The 19,765-nt window shown below is 45.3% G+C and overlaps 1 protein-coding gene across 6 annotated transcripts in view; it reads right to left on the reverse strand.

Annotated features, from left to right (window-relative positions):
- Positions 1-1,644: 1,644 nt before the first annotated feature.
- Positions 1,645-19,765, reverse strand: part of LOC118091355 (apolipoprotein L3-like) — a 30,399-nt gene continuing 12,278 nt past the window's right edge. For 2 of the 6 annotated variants that reach the window (XM_035128268.2, XM_035128269.2), the window contains exons 2-4: positions 10,996-11,077; positions 9,543-9,672; positions 1,646-3,927 (exon numbers count right to left, since the gene is read on the reverse strand). In XM_035128268.2, coding sequence (XP_034984159.1) covers positions 3,039-3,927; positions 9,543-9,672; positions 10,996-11,026 — 1,050 coding nt within the window. In that variant the 5' untranslated portion in view covers positions 11,027-11,077 and the 3' untranslated portion in view covers positions 1,646-3,038. The other 4 variants (XM_060279878.1, XM_035128266.2, XM_035128267.2 and 1 more) reach the window with 4 other exon arrangements.

Here is a 19,765-nt window from a genome sequence, read left to right on the forward strand (position 1 = left end):
ATGCTATAAAAACATTTAAGGAGGGAGGGACCTGGAAAGGGCTTTAACCAATCTCTCCATTTTGTTATAACTTACCTGCAGGAGTAATGGGCACTAATAAGTGACCTGCAGTGGGTGGTAATATTAAAACTCTTGATTACTTGGCCGCTTAGATAACTCTTATGTTTGGTGGAACTTGAGCAATTCCTGTCCAACCCTCTGAATTCTTGTTCGTTTTCCAGATGTTGGGAAATTGCCCATTATACTGAGGGTTGCCAACACAGATAAAGCATCAGAAGGAAGGCTGATCAAATGCCTGGAAAAACAGTATTTACAGCCTGCCTAAATACAGTAAAAGAAAGGACCAACCAAAATTCACAAGGCAGGAAGGAAGTTCCGCCTTGTGAATTAGAAAAAAGAAAAGAAAAAACTTATTCTCTATCCCAGCCAAATTCGTCTCTGAGGCAAGCCAGACAGTGAATGCAGCGAGCAGGCAGGCTAGAACCATGGAAGGAAGTGGTTCATCAAATATCCCGGTCCTAAGTCATTCAGACTTAAAGGTAAAGGGTCCAGTCGCAGACGACTCTGGGGTTGTGCCGCTCATCTCACGTTATTGGCTGAGGGAGGAAGTATACAGCTTCCGGGTCATGTGGCCAGCATGACAAAGCCACTTCTGGTGAACCAGAGCAGTGCACGGAAACGCCGTTTACCTTCCCACCGGAGCGGTACCTATTTATCTACTTGCACTTCGTGCTTTCGAACTGCTAGGTTGGCAGGAGTAGGGACTGAGCAACGGAGTCGTCACGGGGATTCGAGCCACTGATCTTCTGATCGGCAAGCCCTAGACTCTGTGGTTTAACCCACAGCGCCACCCTCATCAGACTTAGTTGGTTATTAAACCAGCAATTTGCATTGCACCTGAAAAGGAGCTCCAAATCCCAGACACTAGGGACCTCTCCTCCTGCTGCATTTTTCACCCCTTGCAACTTCCAGATGTGCCCATTGGGACTGGTAGGGCAGAAGGCTGGGAGACTAACTGCAGGTGGTGCCAGAGTCAAGTAGTTTTCTGCACTAGGCCTGTTTCTACACATGCCCCTCTCTATCTGCCACCCAGGCAACCAAGAGGCATTGTCAGAGTTCCACGGACACATTGCAACCAGGTAAAAACACTTAAAGAAGCACATGAACTAGGCCTTGTGTGCAGGTGTATGGGCAGAGGAGAGTCACATGGGTCAGATAAGAGGGGCCTGGTGAGCACCATTTGGTCACTGGGCTTGAGTTTCTCCACATCTGCCCTAGAACATTTCCAGAGGTCGCATGATATAACCTTTAAGGAGGCAGAAGCTCACCATGAGAATCCCTTGGCTGGCTTGATGTAATTTGTCTGAGTGACTTACAAGATAGTTCATTCAGCTGTTTCCACTGGGTGCTGTGTAGGCCAATTTGTTAACCAACGGGAAAGATTTTATACCCTGCCTTTCTAGCAGTGTATAAAAGCAGCAGCAACCACAATCCATAAAAGCAGTGTTACAGGATGATGAATAATGCAGCAGTAAAACAATTACAGTTATAAAACGCCAGGGAAGCCCTAACTCAGTAGCAATAAAAACTGCAAAAAATGAATTAAATCAAACAATGGAAACACCTAGAGTAGAAATGCAAACACAATACTTAACTAGCAGGACTAACTTCAAACCCCTCAAAATGTGGGTAAATGGGACAAACTTTTGCCTGGGACAGAAAACAAAGATGCCCCCAGGCTAAGTTTAATAACTGGGGTGTAAGTGCTTTCTCTTGAATTGCCTCCTGGCAAAATAACAGCACAGGGAAGTTATAAAATAGCCTCCTTCATGAACATGTTTTCATTAGCCAGGTCTGGATATAACTAAAGACACGCCATTTCCTTAGTCTTGAAGTCTGTGCTAGTGTTTTTACTGGGAACTCGGCTGCTTTCATCGTATCTCATTCAGATTGGTCCTGAGGTTAATCTGAGACACAGATTACAAACCAGATTCCAGTTTTAAGATGGAACATGATGGGGAAAGGAACAGTACATTGCATCAATAAACAGTCAGTTTTCTTACTCCCCAATAATGAATGGGTTTCATTTATTTATGAAAAAGATGCTCCTATCAAATCACACTCATACATACATGATTATTAAATAATAACTCTGAAACACTGCAGATATTAAAATATTTCGAAATATGTAAACAACACTTGGAAAAGAAATCTGAAGTCTAAAGCTGGAAAAGCAAGCTGTTCCTTGAAAGACAGCCCCGCCAATCGGAAACTTCTTCAGTAGGAACACATTCCTTACTCAATGTCACTTCTTTTTAAGTGTATATCTTGCAACATGCCATTGATGAAATAATAATGCATTATTATAGGTGGGTATGGATTGGTCCATCCATCCCTCATTCCATTTTATTAGATGTTCTGTGATGCCTCCCCAATGTTACTGCATTATTGCTGCCAGTGTGGTGGTGTGGAATCTTGTGTCAAAAGCAGAACAAACAAGCAAAACAAACCCTGGAACATTTGCGCTATGATAAGTTATAGGATTGCAGCAGTATGGGACATGCACCAGTTGGAAGCAATATGTTCGCCCCTAATTTTTGCAGGCACAAACAGTGGGATCATTTATAACTCTCCCAATACCAGCATGAGCACAAATCATCATGAATGCACAATAAAAACAACACCTGGAGGGCTGTCAATGTTACGAGCCATGAGTTACTAATATAGACGATCAGCTTACCGAGTGGTTAATGTGGTCAAGACTTACCACCTCATAAGATCCCCAGACTAGAATCTACAGCAGGGCAAACACACAACCACCCACACACACAACATGCTTTCATTAATTCAGACAACCATGCAGATCTATGGTAGGAAATGTTGACACATGGCAAAATGGGCATCTGTATTGGGCCAGAGTTTCTTGAAGAAATGTGAAGTAGATTGCTGCAAGTCAGAAACGATTCCACATATTTCATGACCAAATACAAACTAATAGAGAATTGCGTAGTTCACGCACATGCCGTCTGTTTCTTTGCTCACTCTGATTCGCACACAAGGCCTTTCATTTCCTCATAGAGCCTGCTAAGATGACGAAGTTCTTCTTCCAGTTTGCTGGCTTTCTCTCTTATCTCTGCTGCTGTTTCTGCCTTGGCTCCCTCAGTCAAATGTTTAGCATCCTGAACAATGCCATAGGCATCAAAAAGGAGAAACACCCCAGTTGATGCAGCACTTAGCAGCCTGGCCCCTTTGCTCATGGCAAGGGTGGTTCCTGCAAAGACCTTTCTGACATGCTTGGCCCCCCGGATTGTACCCCGGGATCTGCTACTTGCAGCAGTGACTCGCTTTGCTAAAGCTTTCAAGCCAGGATTGGCTCGGACTTGCTTCAATGCCTTTACATTCACTCTGATTCCCTTCACAGCCATATACAGGTCAGGAACTTGACCAGCAACATTGGAAACGAGTTGTTTCATGTTTTCCCCCACAGCCCCGCTATTTGGGGGTGATCCAAAGCAGAAATCGGGGTGCATTGCCTTTCTTAGACTTTTCTCGCATTCACTCATCAGCCTTTGAGCTTTTTTCCTTTCGTGTGAATTATTCACGCTCTCATATAAGCTAGCAGAAAGGCCAGTCGCTGTTGCCACTGCCCCTAAACCGATCCCAGTGGCTGTCAAGAACAAGCTCCCACCTGCTGTGATGGGGGCCAAGGTGAGTCCCAGGATGGTCAAGAGGCCAGAGGAGGCACTGGTAGAGTTAGCAGCAATGTTGGCAATAGTACACTTCTTATGGGTCTGGTCAATGTCATCGGCCATTTCCCGAAGGCATCTGATACACTTTTCAATCTCTTCTCTCTGGGTAGGGAATTCATTCAGAAATCGGGCAAAATATTCACCATCTCTTTCTTCCCAAGGCACATCTTCTTCCATTCTGTCAAAAATTAAAATAATACATTTTAAACACACACACACCTTTTTATTTGCAGAGATTAGATGATGATGCCCATTTAATGAGCATTTATTCGGATTTGTTTGTAGGGACATTAGATTATGCACCAAAGCAAGGGTTATCCCACACTTTCCAGTGCCTTTTTCAACCACTTTCCATACCACAGAAGTCTGATCTTTTGGGGAAGAGGGTTTGTTTTGCAAGAGCTCCAAATCAGGTGGACAACTCCACACCTCACTGCACCATTTTTGTTTTTTGAATTGATTATAGAGCCAGGCAAGCCCTATCAAAATACACAGCTGAGTGTGGATGCCCCATGTTGCCAGCAAGAGTAAGGTGATGACCACTGTCAAATAAATGGAATGTCAGAGTCACAAATCTGATGCCAATGAAAAATATCAAGCTCTGCTTCTGCTCTGCCATAGAAAAGTAGTTACAGATAATTAGCTAAATAAATGTCATTTCTGATGTTCGCTTTCTATGCGTATCCAAGTATAAATGACACATGTGCTTCATCAAGTGAAGGGGTAATTGCTGGTAGAATTAAGCTTTTCTCTCTTTTAAAACCTCAGGAACAATTGATGGTTCTTTTTCCAGCTGCTGCTCTTTTGAAAAGAAAGATGCTCATTCCATAATAATTTATGAACATCCCCACACAGATTTGTGAGGCTTTGTTGATTTACCGAAGGCAAAACTGAAGTCTAGGGTCATTCCCCCCCACCCACCCACCAAGGCATGTTTGCTGGAACTTTGCAAATGTGGTTGAGATTATACAAGGAAGGCAATGTAAGAAATGGTTGTGTTTAACTTCTTTAGTAAGGTAAGCATTCATTACTCTGGAGAACAGCTGCAATCATAAAACTGCATATTGCAAGCACCTGCTGTTTTTTGTTTTTGTTTTGCCACAAAAAGCCTGATGTCTCCATAGCAAAGCTTTTCTTGCATGAAGGATAGGAATGTAATGACCTCATGGAAACATGGAGAACTCTAAAAACTACTCGACCATTTCTTTTCTGGGAAATGCTCTTTCAGGGCAGTCCTACAAAAAAATGGGGTTTTCTCCCATATGTGGGAATATACTACAATAGGTAAGGGTAAAGGGGCCCATGACCATCAGGTCCAGTCATGTCCGACTCTGGGGTTGCGGCGCTCATCTCGCTCTATAGGCCGAGGGAGCCGGCGTTTGTCTGCAGACAGCTTCCGGGTCATGTGGCCAGCATGACAAAGCTGCTTCTGGCGAACCAGAGCAGCGCACGGAAACGCCGTTTACCTTCCCGCCATAGCGGTCCCTATTTATCTACTTGCACTTTTGATGTGCTTTCGAACTGCTAGGTGGGCAGGAGCTGGGCTCGAGCAACAGGAGCCCACCCCATTGCAGGGATTCGAACCGCCGACCTTCTGATCAGCAAGCCCTAGACTCTGTGGTTTAACCCACAGCACCACCTGGGTCCAATACAATATAATACAATATAGACTTTTATAATACAATATAGACAATATGATACAATATAGACTTTTATATATTTTCTAAAGCAATAGTCTGCCCTGAGTGGCACACAAACTTGTTTGGAAAACATGGAGGCATCTGAGGAAACATTTTTTGGGGGGGCAGGTAGTGTGGGGGGGAGAGAGGAGGAAGGAAGGAAGGAAGGAAGGAAGGAAGGAAGGAAGGAAGGAAGGAAGGAAGGAAGGAAGGAAGGAAGGAAGGAAGGAAGGAAGGAAGGAACCTGTGTGCTACTATGTATTCTAGGTGTGACCTGCAACAAAATATTTCAGTGTATCTTTCCTCTTAAAAGGAGGCCAGGGGATCCATCCAGCTCTTCCCTCCAAGCAGAGCAGTTCCAATTTCTCCATCTTTACTGGGGTTTCCCCTGAACCACAGACCATTCTCAGTGTCTTCAATGGGGCTATTTGGTGGCTCTATGCAGGGGAATCAAAATGTCCCATTTTCTCATCCTCTCTCCTTTGCAGGTATGTGTGTCTGCGTGACATTTTTCTTGTGGGTAAATATTTTTTGTTACTTATTCTTTTGCCATGTGCTCTGCTTTTCTCACAAGGTGGCCAAGGTGACATGTACATAACAGTAGGCTTCTGAATACCAGCTGCTGGGAACCTCAGGGGAGAGAGTGCTCCTGTGCTTGGATCCTGATTGCAGACTTCCCATAGGTGTCCCATATGGCCACTGTGAGAACAGGATGCTGGACTATCAGACAGATGGTCCCTTGGCCTGATCCACCAGGCCATCTTAGGCCTACATACACGGTGCGCTTGCACACAATTTTATTCTCATTACAACCCTGTAAAGTATGGTAACCTGAGAGATTAATCCTGGCTCAAGGTTGTTTGTGAGCTTTGTGGCTAAGCGAGCACCTGATTCTGGATCTCTCCAGTCCTCGTGCCACAATCTAACCACGACACCACACTGGCTTTCCAATATGTATTCTGGAATAGATCGAATGCTGGTACGTGTGGCTCATTTTGAATCATTCAAATGGGGTGGCCATGTTAACTGGACTCTAGACCAAGACAATTTTGCTGCCATGGCAGCACGAAGAGCTTTGGATGTCCCCAATGTTGCTATTAGGGCAGGTCTTTGGGGCAGACCTCTAAAGCCTCACTCAACAGCTTAGGCTCCAGAGGGCTTCCACATGCAGGAGGGATGGCTTCCACATTCTGAAGTAGCGTCACAGAGTTGGAAGGAACTTTGAAAGGTAATCAAGTAGTCCACCCTCCTTCCAATGCAGGTAGAAGCCACTGTCGTCTAAAGGTCCCCCCACATGAGATCAGAATTTAAAATTACTTAATTGCAACAGCTAATGTATATTTTATTTCCTCCACCCCCGTCATTGTAGGCAGTACATTTGTAAACATGTCTTCACTTAGGATGCTTAAAAATAACAGTAATTGCCGTTGTTATGCCTCTATTAGACACCAGTGTTATCCTACTCAACTGTCCCTTTCTACAAAGACTGCTAAGACAATTTGTCCCCTCTCCCAACTTGTTCTGTTACTGGGAGAGATTGTGCAGGTGGATCACACTTATCAAAATATACAGCTAAGTTTGGGTGTCCCAGGGCACTTCCAAGAGTAAACAGTGTGCATTCTGGGATATTAGCAGGGAGTTATATGCCTGGCAGAATAGTTATCATCAGCAAACTGCCACTGCTATCAGTTCAAAGGAATGTCAGAGTCACTTAGCTGACAACATTTGTGGAATACATGAATAAATGCTTTGTTATGCTGCAGAATAGGCAGTGCCCCCAAAGCAGGCATTTTGATGCTTTTGGTCTTCCTGAAATAGTGTAAAACCCAAATAAGGATTGTTGTAACTTTTTTTAAAAAATTTTTTTAAAATGCCACACTTCTTCTGAGTTATTCCACCTCCTTGCTCTGCACGTATTTGTGTAAGCACTTGGTTCTTAAGAGATTAATTGAGCTGAAATTAATCCTATAATCCTCTCTAAAGTGGGGATAGGAAAGTGGTTCAAGACCCAAATAGGAAGAAGCCATCAGAAGGTAAAGAACATGAACCTAAAAGTAGCTTGCTAGGCCCTGGATACCACGGAGAATTAAATGCCACTCTCCAAAGCTCAGCTGGGAAGCTTTTTGTTGAGTTTCCTTTTGAGTTAATTTAGACCAAACTGAAAGAAGTGGGGAATTAACTGAATGAATGAAATAGGCCAGGATTCCACAACAAAATGAGTCACATGCACAGAAACATCCCATATAGACCAAAGCACAATAATAATGACCAAGGCTGAGCAAGCTGCTTCAGATAAGATCCTCAAATAGGTTTCATCTAGATGGACTTTGAGCCTCTGAGCCAAATCTGCCAAACAGCCCTTCACTGGCTTCTTCTAGGATGTCCTGCCAATGGCTGCATTCTAGCACCTTATCTAGCATCCTTGTCCTGCCACTGCTGCAGCCATTTCCCCTTGCTGCCCTCGTTTCGAATTCATTGCACCATGGATGAGGAACGTGGGGCCCTCCAGTTGGTTCAGCTCCAGCTTCCATCTGCCAGCCATAGCTGCCAAGTTATCCCTTTTTAAAAGGGATTTTCCCTTATGCTGAATAGGCTTCCTCGCGAGAAAAGGGAAAACTTGGCAGCTATGCTGCCAGCATGGCCAACAATTAAGGATGACAAGTGCTGTAGTCTGATGGTGTCTGGAGGGCCCCAGGTTTCCCATCCCTGCCCTAGTCCTTGGAGAAGAAGCATGTGCACAAATGTGCCAGATCATATGGCAGTATAACAGTTAGCAAGAGACTCCAGCACAGGAGCAATATACACAACGAACAAGGAACTTGCATCTTTGTCAGACAGAGGACTGCCATCCAACAGCTGTTCTGATGGATGACTGTGAAACAGGACACACAGCCACCCTACAAAGTGGAAGGTGGAGATGTTTGCCTCCATTTCATGCTATTTTCTAAAAGTGTCTCCCTACCCCAGAGTAGTTGCTGACCAGGTCTGTAAAGCAGACGTTTTTATTACTCCGATTGTTTGCTGCCTAATGACGTTAACAGTTTCTTTTCACTTTATGACCGGGAGTAGCCATGTGGTGTTATCTGCTTGTGTAGTTAAATCTGTTAAATGCTTTTTCAAGGAAAAACGCCCCTGTTAAATGCTTTTGCAATCATGGCCGATGATTAACATACCAAACAATGCTGAGAGTGGCAAGCATATATGCTATTGATGGTTACAGGTAGGTAGCCATGTTGGTCTGACGTAGTCAAATAAAAAATCCTTCCAGTAGCACCTTAGAGACCAACTAAGTTTGTCATAGGTATGAGCTTTCGTGTGCATGCACACTTCTTCAGATTGTTTGTTGTTGTTTAGTCGTGTCCGACTCTTCGTGACCCCATGGACCATAGCACGCCAGGCACTCCTGTCTTGCACTGCCTCCTGCAGTTTGGTCAAACTCATGTTCGTAGCTTTGAGAACACTGTCCAACCATCTCGTCCTCTGTCGTCCCCTTCTCCTAGTGCCCTCAATCTTTCCCAACATCAGGGTCTTTTCCAAGGATTCTTCTCTTCTCATGAGGTGGCCAAAGTATTGGAGCCTCAGCTTCACGATCTGTCCTTCCAGTGAGCACTCAGGGCTGATTTCCTTCAGAATGGATAGGTTTGATCTTCTTGCAGTCCATGGGACTCTCAAGAGCACCGTAATTCAAAAGCATCAATTCTTCGGCGATCAGCCTTCTTTATGGTCCATCTCTCACTTCCATACATCACTACTGGGAAAACCATAGCTTTAACTATATGGACCTTTGTAGGGAAGGTGATGTCTCTGCTTTTTAAGATGCTGTCTAGGTTTGTCATTGCTGTTCTCCCAAGAAGCAGGCGTCTTTTAATTTCGTGACTGCTGTCACCATCTTCTTCAGATACACCACTCCTATCAGCCAATCACCCATTCCCACCACCCTTCTGAGTAATACCCCTCCCCACCCTCTCACTATAAATAAGGGTCTAGTGACTTCTGTTTCAGTGTATCTGAAGAAGTGTGCATGCACACGAAAGCTCATACCTATGACAAACTTTGTTGGTCTCTAAGGTCCTACTGGAAGGAATTTTTTTATTTTATGCTATTGATGGGTTACCTCTCAAGTTTGGTCACATTCTCCATGCAGTCTTCATCTTCATCAAGGAGACGTTGCTGCTCTTCATAATCTAGTCTGTCCGGCCAAAGTTCTGAGATTCCCTTGGTGTGGTTGTTGCACTCAGCATCTTCTAAATGAGGACGAAAAAGAAAAAGAAAGGAAAAAAAGCAAAGCTCTCGTTATGCAGAAGGTCATCACAACCACATTGTGACTTACAAAGTCTAGGACGAACTACACAATAAAAATAAACCACAGAACGAAAGGGCTCTGCAAAAACAACAACAACAAAGAAAAATCAGCAGAAAACATAGTGGCTGAAACCATTCCAAATCCACATGAAGGGGAAGTTTGGTGCAAAGACTGAAGCCCCCAATAGTTTTTAACTAAAAGGTGTGGGAGAACAGCAAGGCCTTCCCCTGAGAGAGGGTAGTACTAGCCAGCTGCAATTAGAGATGGGGGATAACTATGATTCAGTTTGCATTTAAAGGCAAACGTACCTAATTCACTCTTCCAGAAACAATATGGGAATCAAAACACAGCCATCCTACAAAATTTGCATTTCTCTGAATTTTGCGATGCCATTCTCCAATCAAACAATGCTTACAAACATGCATATATTGGGAGAAAGTCAGCATGGAAGTTAATGTATTAGTGGAAAAAACACAATAAAATTATTTACATTGGGGAAAATTGCTTGTAATCATCCTCATCCTCATATCTGTACCTTGCCCATCTGACTGGGCTGACCCAGGCACTCTGGGTGGGTGGCTTCCCACAGATATAAAAACATAATGTGTACATTAGTCACAACTACATACAAAAATATGTTTATTAGGAGAAATTCACAATAAAACCCTGGTGAATTTTCATGAAGATTTTTTTTAAAAGAAAAGAATCACATATTGCTGCAGAAATGAGGAGACTGGAAAATGGAGGGAATGAGAGAATCGAAACTGACAGGCCCCTTCATTCTGTAGCTGCAATTCTGATCAGGAGAACGCCACACTGCAACAATTCATTGCAGTGCCCACTTGTGCTACTAATAACTGACACTTCCTCATGCTCTCTGCACAAATGGCTTGTTTGCAACAGAGGAAAATGTTTGTGAAACCCTGCTGCCTTTGACATGAGTCAAACAGGATCAGGGTGACAGGGTGAGGCGACTCAATCTCTCTGGCCCCAGAAGGTTGTGAACATTCACACCCTCCAAGTCTAGGCTAAGAAAATAATCAGAACCCCAGCAGAAAGACAAACATAGAAAGCTACTATACACCATGTCAGTCTATTTGCCTGTCCTGCCCAGTATTACCTGCTCTGACTGACAGCAGAGAGAGCTCTTTGCCGTCACTTGATCCTTTTAAGAAAATGCCAGGGATTTAATTTGAGCCCTTCTGAATGCAAAGTATCTGCTCTACCACCCCTGAGCTAAAACTCCCCCCCCCAAGAGACCTACCTTCATAAATCCGGCATCCGCCAGAGGCCATTCTTGTAGGAATCTTGTGGCGAAAACCTCTTGGCTTTGGTATATTTCAAGCCTGGGAAAGAAAAAAAGAGTGCAGAAAGTGACAACGAAGGCTGACCATGTCGAAATCTCGGCAATAGCAGAATTGCCATTGTTACAGTTCCAACCATTTTTAAATGTAATTGAATTACTGAATTCAGTTTTAGCCTGGTCTCTGCATTCCTTGCAAACATCTGAACCTGGAGATTCCTCACACTCAAGCTGTATCTGTGAGATGTAGGAACACAAGAGAAGTCCTGCTGGATCAGGCCAGGAGCCCATCCAGTCCAACATCCTGGTCTCACAGTGGCCAACGGGATGCTTGTGGGAAGCCCTCCAGCAGGATCTGAGCACAAGAGCCCTCGCTCGCCACCCTGTGGCTCCCAGCAGCTGCTATTCAGAGGTATACTGCCTCCAACAGTGGAGGGAGAGCAGACAAACTGGGGAAAAAATAGGTTTTAACTATGATGGTGGTGCATAGGCATCCTAAGATGAATAAGTCCTAAGGTTATGGAGGAACTAGATGGGAGGCTTAAGACTAGGGATGGAGCAGGAATTTGATCCAGTTTCCATAAAGGTATTCGTATTTTCTGAAACAATATGCAAACCAAAACACAGCTATCTGAAATCGGCCCTTATCCAAATGCTGCAATGCACTTCTCCAGCTGAGCAATGGACTTACTTCTGTGTAGACCTGGTTAGGACCCCTGTCTTCTGTAGCTTTTCTCCCCATGCAAAACCTTCCGAGCCCCCGATCATTCTGGTTCCCCTTTTCCGTACCAATTGTCCGTTGGACGATATCAAGGCAAACACCAGACCTGTTTGCTGTTAGTTAGGTTGGCAAGATCAACAGAACAGAACCCAGACAACACTCTTGGGCTTACCTTTCTGATTTGCCTGGGTGACTTCTGCTAAACTGATGTGCAGAGCGGTCTAGCAGTAGCTGGAGGAGGTGTGTTCCTGGTTAATAAGTAGATGAGAATACTGACATTTGCAGTTTGCGCAAACAGCAGACAACAGAGGCCTGTCAGGCATAGGAGGGTGCAGTAGGTTTGAAAACTACAACTAGGTTGCCAGTACCAGCCTCTTTAATTCCAGTAGGGTCATATCTGTCATTCTTTCACTCCTGAGTTTAGTTCTCCACATTTTCACACCAGTTTATTATTTATTTTTAAAATAGCCTTATGAAAGTTCAACAGCATTTAGTGTGAGTTTCTCCTAGTACACACATTTTTGCATGTGATTTCCCCTAATATATACACATTGCACAAAACAATTTCCCTGGTATAATGGATATTTGTATGTATCTTCACTAATACATGCATACTTTTTAGTTATATGTATTGTTGTACATGTTACTTGGCTAGAGAACTGCATTGCAAAATTCACCTAAGTTCAAATATTTGAAAGGGTTTCAGTTCACATAGTATTTCCGAAAATGCAAATCAGGTAAGTTTAAAATCAGGCAAGTTCACCTTTAAATATGAACGGAATTAAATTTCTCCCCCATCCCTAAATAACAATCCTGCAGTAAAAGGGGGAGGTAGCTACCAGCCTGCACATATACTGTAGCTGTTCTTGTGACTACCAGCAAATAGAGGCAGTGTGGTGTAGTGGTTAGAGTGTCATTTGAGAAATGTGGAGACCCAGATTAAAAACCCCACTCATCCATGAAGTTTACTGATGATCTTGGGACAGACACCAGCCCTCAGCCCAATCCATCTCACGGGATGTTGTAGGATAATATGGAAAGGGCAGAGTCATGTATGCCCCAGTGAGGGTGGTTTTTACTGGGATCGCAACCCAAGGGTGAGGAGGGTTAATAACCCCCCCTTCCAAGATGATAAAGACAGGCCCCCTGGGCAGCAATGAGGCTTGGAAAAATACACTTCAGTTGACACCAATGGGAACTCTCCTCCACAAAGCTAAATAGGGTTGCCAGACTCAATAGAGGACAGGACTTCTGTGCCTTTAATTGCCCTGCTCTCTTTTGAGTCTGGAAACCTTAAAGAGAAACCAGCAGACCCTTTGCTTGGAAATTAAACAAAGGGTCTGCTGGTTTCTCTTTAAGGTTTCCAGACTCAGAAGAGAGCAGGGCAATTAAAGGCACAGAAGTCCTGTCCTCTATTGAGTCTGGGAACCCTAAAGCTAAATGCAACACAGGGAGGGGTGGAGACACAATGTTATAAAGATCACAAATGGGGAGCAAAGGGTTCAGGCTCCCTTGTGCATTTTATACCTGTGGGCATGGGCGTACCCAGGGGGGGCAGCTGCCCCCAGAAGCTATATATAAAAAAAGACAGCTTGCGGCACGCACCTTTTGTCCTTCTCGGTCAGGTACATGATCTTGCCGCAGCGGGCACAGCGTAAGACCCCAGCGGAAGGCAGACAGACCCCAGCAGACAGACCCCAGCAGAAGGCAGCGGTGGGAGTTTCCCCCGGCTGCCTGGAAAAGGCTGGAAAGCTGCATCTGTGGCAAGGCTTGTAACGCTGCAGAAGTGAGCGGGAGGAGGAAGAGGAAGAGGGCGTGAGGGAAAGAGAGAGAATGCGTGCACACAGCAGCCTACCACCGGCCTGCACTGTTTTTTTCCAGGGTAAAAAGAGCAGAGGCCGGCGGGGAGGAGTTGCAGGGAACCGCGTGACCGCCCCCTCCCCTCCGGGGGGCGTGGACATTGTCCATGCCTCCTGGGAGGATCCCGGCTACGTCATCGCCAGCCAGCCAATCAGGTGGCTGGGGTGGGGGCGTGGCTTGCCTGCCCCCCTAGTTTTGATCCTGGGTACGCCCATGCTTGTGGGGGTTGGTCCTGCAACTATAGTCAAACAGGCAAGGAAACAGACATACTGGTTGAATGCTGTGCATTTAGTGCAAGGGTAGCCAATGTGATTATTGAACCCCAATCCTATCAGCCCCAGCCAGCATTGCCAATGAACTGGGCGTTGTGGGAGTTGTAGTCCTGAAACAGGCAGAAGAGGGTTCCATGTTGGCTACCTCTGATTTAGCACAACATGAAGTTTGTGCTAGGTTGCAGGATGGAAGGATTCCCACGGAGAGAGAGTTGCTCGTTTAAGCAACCTGCAGGGAGAAATAATCTCCTTATGGATGTTTCTGTTTAAACCTTGAGCACAAAAACTGCAGCAAGAGTCAAGAAGATAATTCCAAGATGATGTGTGCAAGGGTGTGCAAGGATTGCGCATGAGTACGTGGGAGAGCCCCATTCAAAAGAAAAAAGGAGAAAAAAATGATGACATACCCAGAACGAAAAGAATCTGGTTCAGCCAAGTTATCACTGGTGTGCTAATTTTTCTTACAGAGCAAATTGCCAGACTTGTAATTACAGTACAGTAAATGTGTATGTCATGACTCTGTGAGTAATTTCCATACGTGAGTGGGAACGATGAGAAATACAATAAGCTGCTTATATAATACACCTTTCCTTCCAAAACGTATTCTGGCTGATCAGACAAGTGCTTAGGCTGTATGCAGCATGAATCCAGCCACACTGTATCCCCACCAAAAATACTTGGGAGAGATCCTGCAGGCCTCTTAGTAATGGGTAAAATGTCTAGAAATGAAAGGGAGTCCAATAGAAAGTGTTGTGAATGTATGGAGGCAAAAGCTGAAGCAGTTTCAGTTGTGCTTATCTGTAGCCCCACTCAAGCTAGAATATGGCACTGTAAAGGTCTGGGGCATGAAGGGCCAAGCCAAGGGAAATAAACATTGGCTTTAGGATATGGTGGGTGTGGGGTACACACCTGTTTTCTGTCAAGGACTGCATTGGGGTACTGGTAGTAATATATTGATAGACCTTGCAGCTTGGGTGAATTGGAATAATCACTTATGGTTTATGGAGTTCAAAGGCTTTATTCGTGCAGGAACTATTTACAGGATGAGTGGAGAGAGAAAAGAGCAGGCATCTAGTCTGGCGAGAACAGCAAACAAAATGGCTCAACTTTTTAGAGGTGGAGTTAACTTATGCATAGTTAACTTAAAGACATGTGCTGGCTAGATTGCTACACACCAGGACTTCCGGTCCTGCCTGCCTTAATGGAGGCAGCCCCCACAACAGCAGGGGATCATCGGCGAACGAAAAACAAGGATGACAGAGGGTAAATCATCACTGCAAATTCCCCCCAGGGATGGGGGTAATGGGCTTCGCTCACAGTTTGTCTTGGTATCTGGCTCTCGCTCCAGCATGGAATGGAATGTGGGAGGCAGGGAGGTGCAGAGTGCGAAAGCACTTCACCTGGCAAAACCCCTCCTACACCACCATTAAGAAGCAGATGTTCTCCATTTAATTGGATCTTTAATTGGATCTTTAAAGTACTGGTGCATGTTGGAAAAGGGTTGTAATAACATACTGCAGAATATACCAGCTACATGGATAAAAGGTTTGAATAGAGATAAGGTTTTCTTCAGCATGAGAGTTGGTTGGGGAGAGAGAAGCCCATGGTTTGTTTATTCTAAGCTTCTTTTATTTTTTTATGATTTGGCAACCCCCTCCGGAATATAAGATAAGATATTTACAAGTGAGGATGGAATGTTGGAGTGATATTCATATTAACGAGCAAAAATGGAAACTGTGTGTGATCTGAAATGAAGAAAGGGGGGGAGCTCAAGTATGACTGTGTTGGAAAGACAGAGTAATTCCCCTCAACTCCTTTTGAAAACAACAGACAAGAAAAAAGAGACTGAGATTTTTGTGTGTTACTGGCAGAATGTAATCTAAGATAAAGTTTAATTGGGACATAAATCTCTTGCTGGAAGGAAAAGAATTAGGGGGCTGTGATAAGAACGCTGCAGAGATTCTGGGAGTTGAAAAGGAGTGTTAAAACGTCAGTGCATTTGAAAACTGCCCACCTTTTCCTAGGCTGAGGGGAAAATGGCAAAGATCTGTGACATGTTTTATTAGTGAGACAGAATGGTTTCTAGCAGACTGTTGCCTATTCTGAGACATTGAAGCAAGGGACGGAGAGATAAGATCGCTGAGATACTTCGAGATTCAGTTCTGCCCCAAGCCACGATGGGAGAAAACAACAGCTGAGAAGTGAAGGAGACAACACCATATATGGACAGAAGGAATCTCCATGGACATAACAGTTTTCACACGCAGGGCAGAATAAAGATAATAGTTTGAGTTCCTCACTTGAAACTTTAGAAATTTATATATTGTAACATCATGAATGGAAACCATTAGTTATGTAGCTGCTGACTAAGGGGTTATTATTATAACTGAAATGTAACTGACATTAATTACCGTAAGATTATGGAACGCAGTGATATACGACTGGAAATGCAGCCAAACCACCATGTGGGGAGCCACTTTAACTAAAATGTATTAATTGGAAGTTGATTGGCATTTTGATAATTGCATAATTTGGGAATTAATTATAATTTAGTCATTATTGGAGGTATATTGGAAAACTAATTTTAAAATATATATAAAAAAGATTACTACACAGACAGTGCCCTCATGTGTTTAAACTAACACATGCATTAACTTGAAGTTCAGGAGAAGGAAATGCATTTGCTTTCTTCCAGCATCTATCAAGGGCTGAATGCTAGAAGCAGACAGGGCCAAAGGTGGCAGGTCTAGAACCACAAGTGGGCATGGCCTCTCTCCCCCCCTTCCTGCCACCCCTTCTCAGTCTCTCTGTCACACCTTTCCTCCCCCTCCCCCTTGCTAGGGGAGGGATATCTTTTACCAGAGGCCTGAAATGATCAATTGCAGATGGTTATTCCACCCTCTTCTTTCCATTCCGCCATACATTTTGCATCCCTTCCCAATTTCCCCACTTCCCTTCTCCCCATAGCTGCCAAGTCTCCCATTTTTCGCGGGAAAGCCCCGTATTTTGTTACCATTTCCTGCTGTTATCCCGAATTGATTATATCCCGTAAATATCCCGTAAAGCTCCTGCTGGCGGCCATGTCCCGGCTCCCGGCTGTCTGCACATGTCTGGACATGCGCAGAAGCGATTTCTGGTGCCCAGATATGCAGACACGGGCAGCCCGGCACCGGAAGTCGCTTCTACACATGTCTGGACATGCGTAGAAGCGACTTCTGGTGCCGCACTGCGCATGTCTGGGCACCGGATATCGGGCGCCGCCGGCACCGGAAGTTGCTTCTACGCATGTCTGGACAAGCGTAGAAGCGACTTCTGGTGCCGCACCGCCGCTGATCCCGGATTTTTCAATTCGGGAGTTGGAGGGTATGCTTCTCCCACCCCTCCAGGCTTCCATGTCCCCCTCACACTGTATAAAATGAGTCTGAAGGTTGCATAAAACCAGGCCAGAAGCAGGTTGTCCAGTCCTGCCTTAGGAGAAGGCCAACTGATGCCACAGTCATGAAACGTGGCTCCATGCCCCCTTTGGCTGCAGGGGGTAAGTCCTGGGAGTGGGGGGGGGCGGTTCTCTTCCTCTCAGGCCAGCAGAGAAGCAGAGCGAGCTGCAAAAAAGAGGAGGGACAGATTGATCTGTCCCTCCTCCAGGAGCCTGTTGTGTTTCTGTTATGGCTGGAGAGGAAGAGAAGCCCCTCCCTTCACAAATCAGCACAGAAACCGAGTGAGCTGCCAGGGGAGGGACAGAGAAATCAGCCTTTGCTCTGGTAGCCCCGCTGTGTTTCCATGCTGGTTGCAGTGTGAGGGGCATTTTATTTCCTTTGCAGCCAGCATGGAAGCTGCCAGAGGGAGGGCAGAGCAATCTGTGCCTCCTCCAGTAGCTTGCTGTGTTTTTAAGCTGGGGAGCACCACACAGTGCTCAGGTTTGTGTGTGTGTGTGTGTGTGTGTGTGTGTGTGTGTGCGCGCACGTGTGCACACACACACACACACACACTTCTCCCCCCCCCAACCATAGCTGCCAAGTTATCCCTTTTTTACAGGGATTTTCCCTTATGCTGAATAGGCTTCCTCGCGAGAAAAGGGAAAACTTGGCAGCTATGCCCCCAACCAATGCAAGAGAAATGAAAGGGATATAAAAGAGGCACAGATGCTTCTTAGTAGCAGTTGCTGGGAACCACAGGAGGGGGAAGAGGGCTCTCGTGCTCGGATCCTGCTTGAGGGCTTCACACAGGCATCTGGTTGGCTACTGTGAGACCAGGATGCTGGACCAGAAGGGCCACTGGCCTCATCCAGCAGGCTCTTCTCATGTTCTGATAAAGAACACGTGGAAGGATCAAAAGATCTGGAGAGTTGGTCTGGGCTTGTGGGAGGAGGTGTGTGCAAAGGTACTGGAAGGGGAGCATTTTAACCCTGAATGATTGGCTTCAGATTGTGGGATGAGAGGGAGAGAAAATGTCAGTGGGTGGGGGGGTGGAGAGGGAGGGGAAAAAAAAGAGCGATGAGGGGGGGAGGTTGGTAGAAGTAGAAAGCAAGAAGGCTTGTGGTTCTTCAATAGATTACCTAGACGCAGTATGGTTACAAGAATTTATGCTGGGCATAATGGACTACTAAAAATAGCTGCCATTTTCCTGCCATTCCTCCCAGGTAGAATTTTTAGGAGGCTTTTCACATTTAAGCTTCTCTATTGCATACAAATCTGAGTCGAAGGTCTGTGCTACCCAGTCTCATTTGACATGTGCACATTTGCTCAGGGATAATTAATGTTAACGCTAATAGCAATTCGCATCTTGTTAATCAGATGTTAATTAGCCCACCTGCTACCTTCCCTCACCGACTTTCCATGAATCTGGATAGTTACTCTGCACTTTAGATCCTCCTGGTTCATAGAAGCGGATATAGAACGACTGTTTTGCTTCCAGTGTCCTATTCTAGCTCTGCAGCCTTTCTTCACACCACGGGGTGCAGCCATAAACATTCTTTTTGCATAGATCACTGCCGTCATAAATTATTCTAGGCTGAATTTTGCAATGGACGAAAATGAGTCTGCACTTGCTGCAATTCTCCCTCAGGGCCACCAGGTGGCAGTAGATCATGTACAACAGACGCAAGACTGGGATTAGCCACAATAAAACAATAGCCTGAGGATATGGAGCTTCAAGACAGTTTTAGGGTACTCCTAAAGTAGCAACGGGGAACATGTGGCACTCCAGACTCCAGTTCCCAATGCCCCTGACCATGGATCATGGGCTAGAGTTGATGGTGGTTGCAGTCCAACAAAATGCGGAGAGCACATGTTCATACCTGCCAAGTCTCCCACTGAAAAATGCGGGATCAGCAGCGGTGCGGCACCGGAAGTTGCGTAGAAGCAACTTTCAGGGCCGTTCTGCCCACGTGTGGGCACCAGAAATAGGGCACAGCGGCCCTGGAAGTCGCTTCTATGCATGCCCGGTGGCCATCTTGGTGGTGGCCGCATGGCAGCAGCCATGACGGCTGCTGCCATGCGGCCACAACCAAGATGGCCACCGGGCATGCATAGAAGCGACTCCCGGTGCCGCTCTGCCCTATTTCCGGTGCCCACACATGGGCAGAGCAGCACCCAAAATGGAGGCTCCCTGGCAGGTAGGAAATCGGGGGGATTTCCAGGATTTTTCTCCATTTGGGAGAACAGCGGGAAACGGATTAAAATCAGGGGGTTTCCCGCGAAAAACGGGATACTTGGCAGCTAAGCATGTTTCTCATCCCTAATCTAATAATTTCTACTGCAATTTCACGGGTAATCTAGATCTAAATCAGTAGACCTAAAGTAGATCTAGGTCAGACCAAATCTGGAACAAAAATCCAAAGAAAACATAACTTTCCACCAGTATTTATTCCTGACCCTGATGT

The sequence above is a fragment of the Zootoca vivipara genome, chromosome 10 (assembly GCF_963506605.1).
Source record: "Zootoca vivipara chromosome 10, rZooViv1.1, whole genome shotgun sequence".
Lineage (NCBI taxonomy): Eukaryota > Metazoa > Chordata > Lepidosauria > Squamata > Lacertidae > Zootoca > Zootoca vivipara.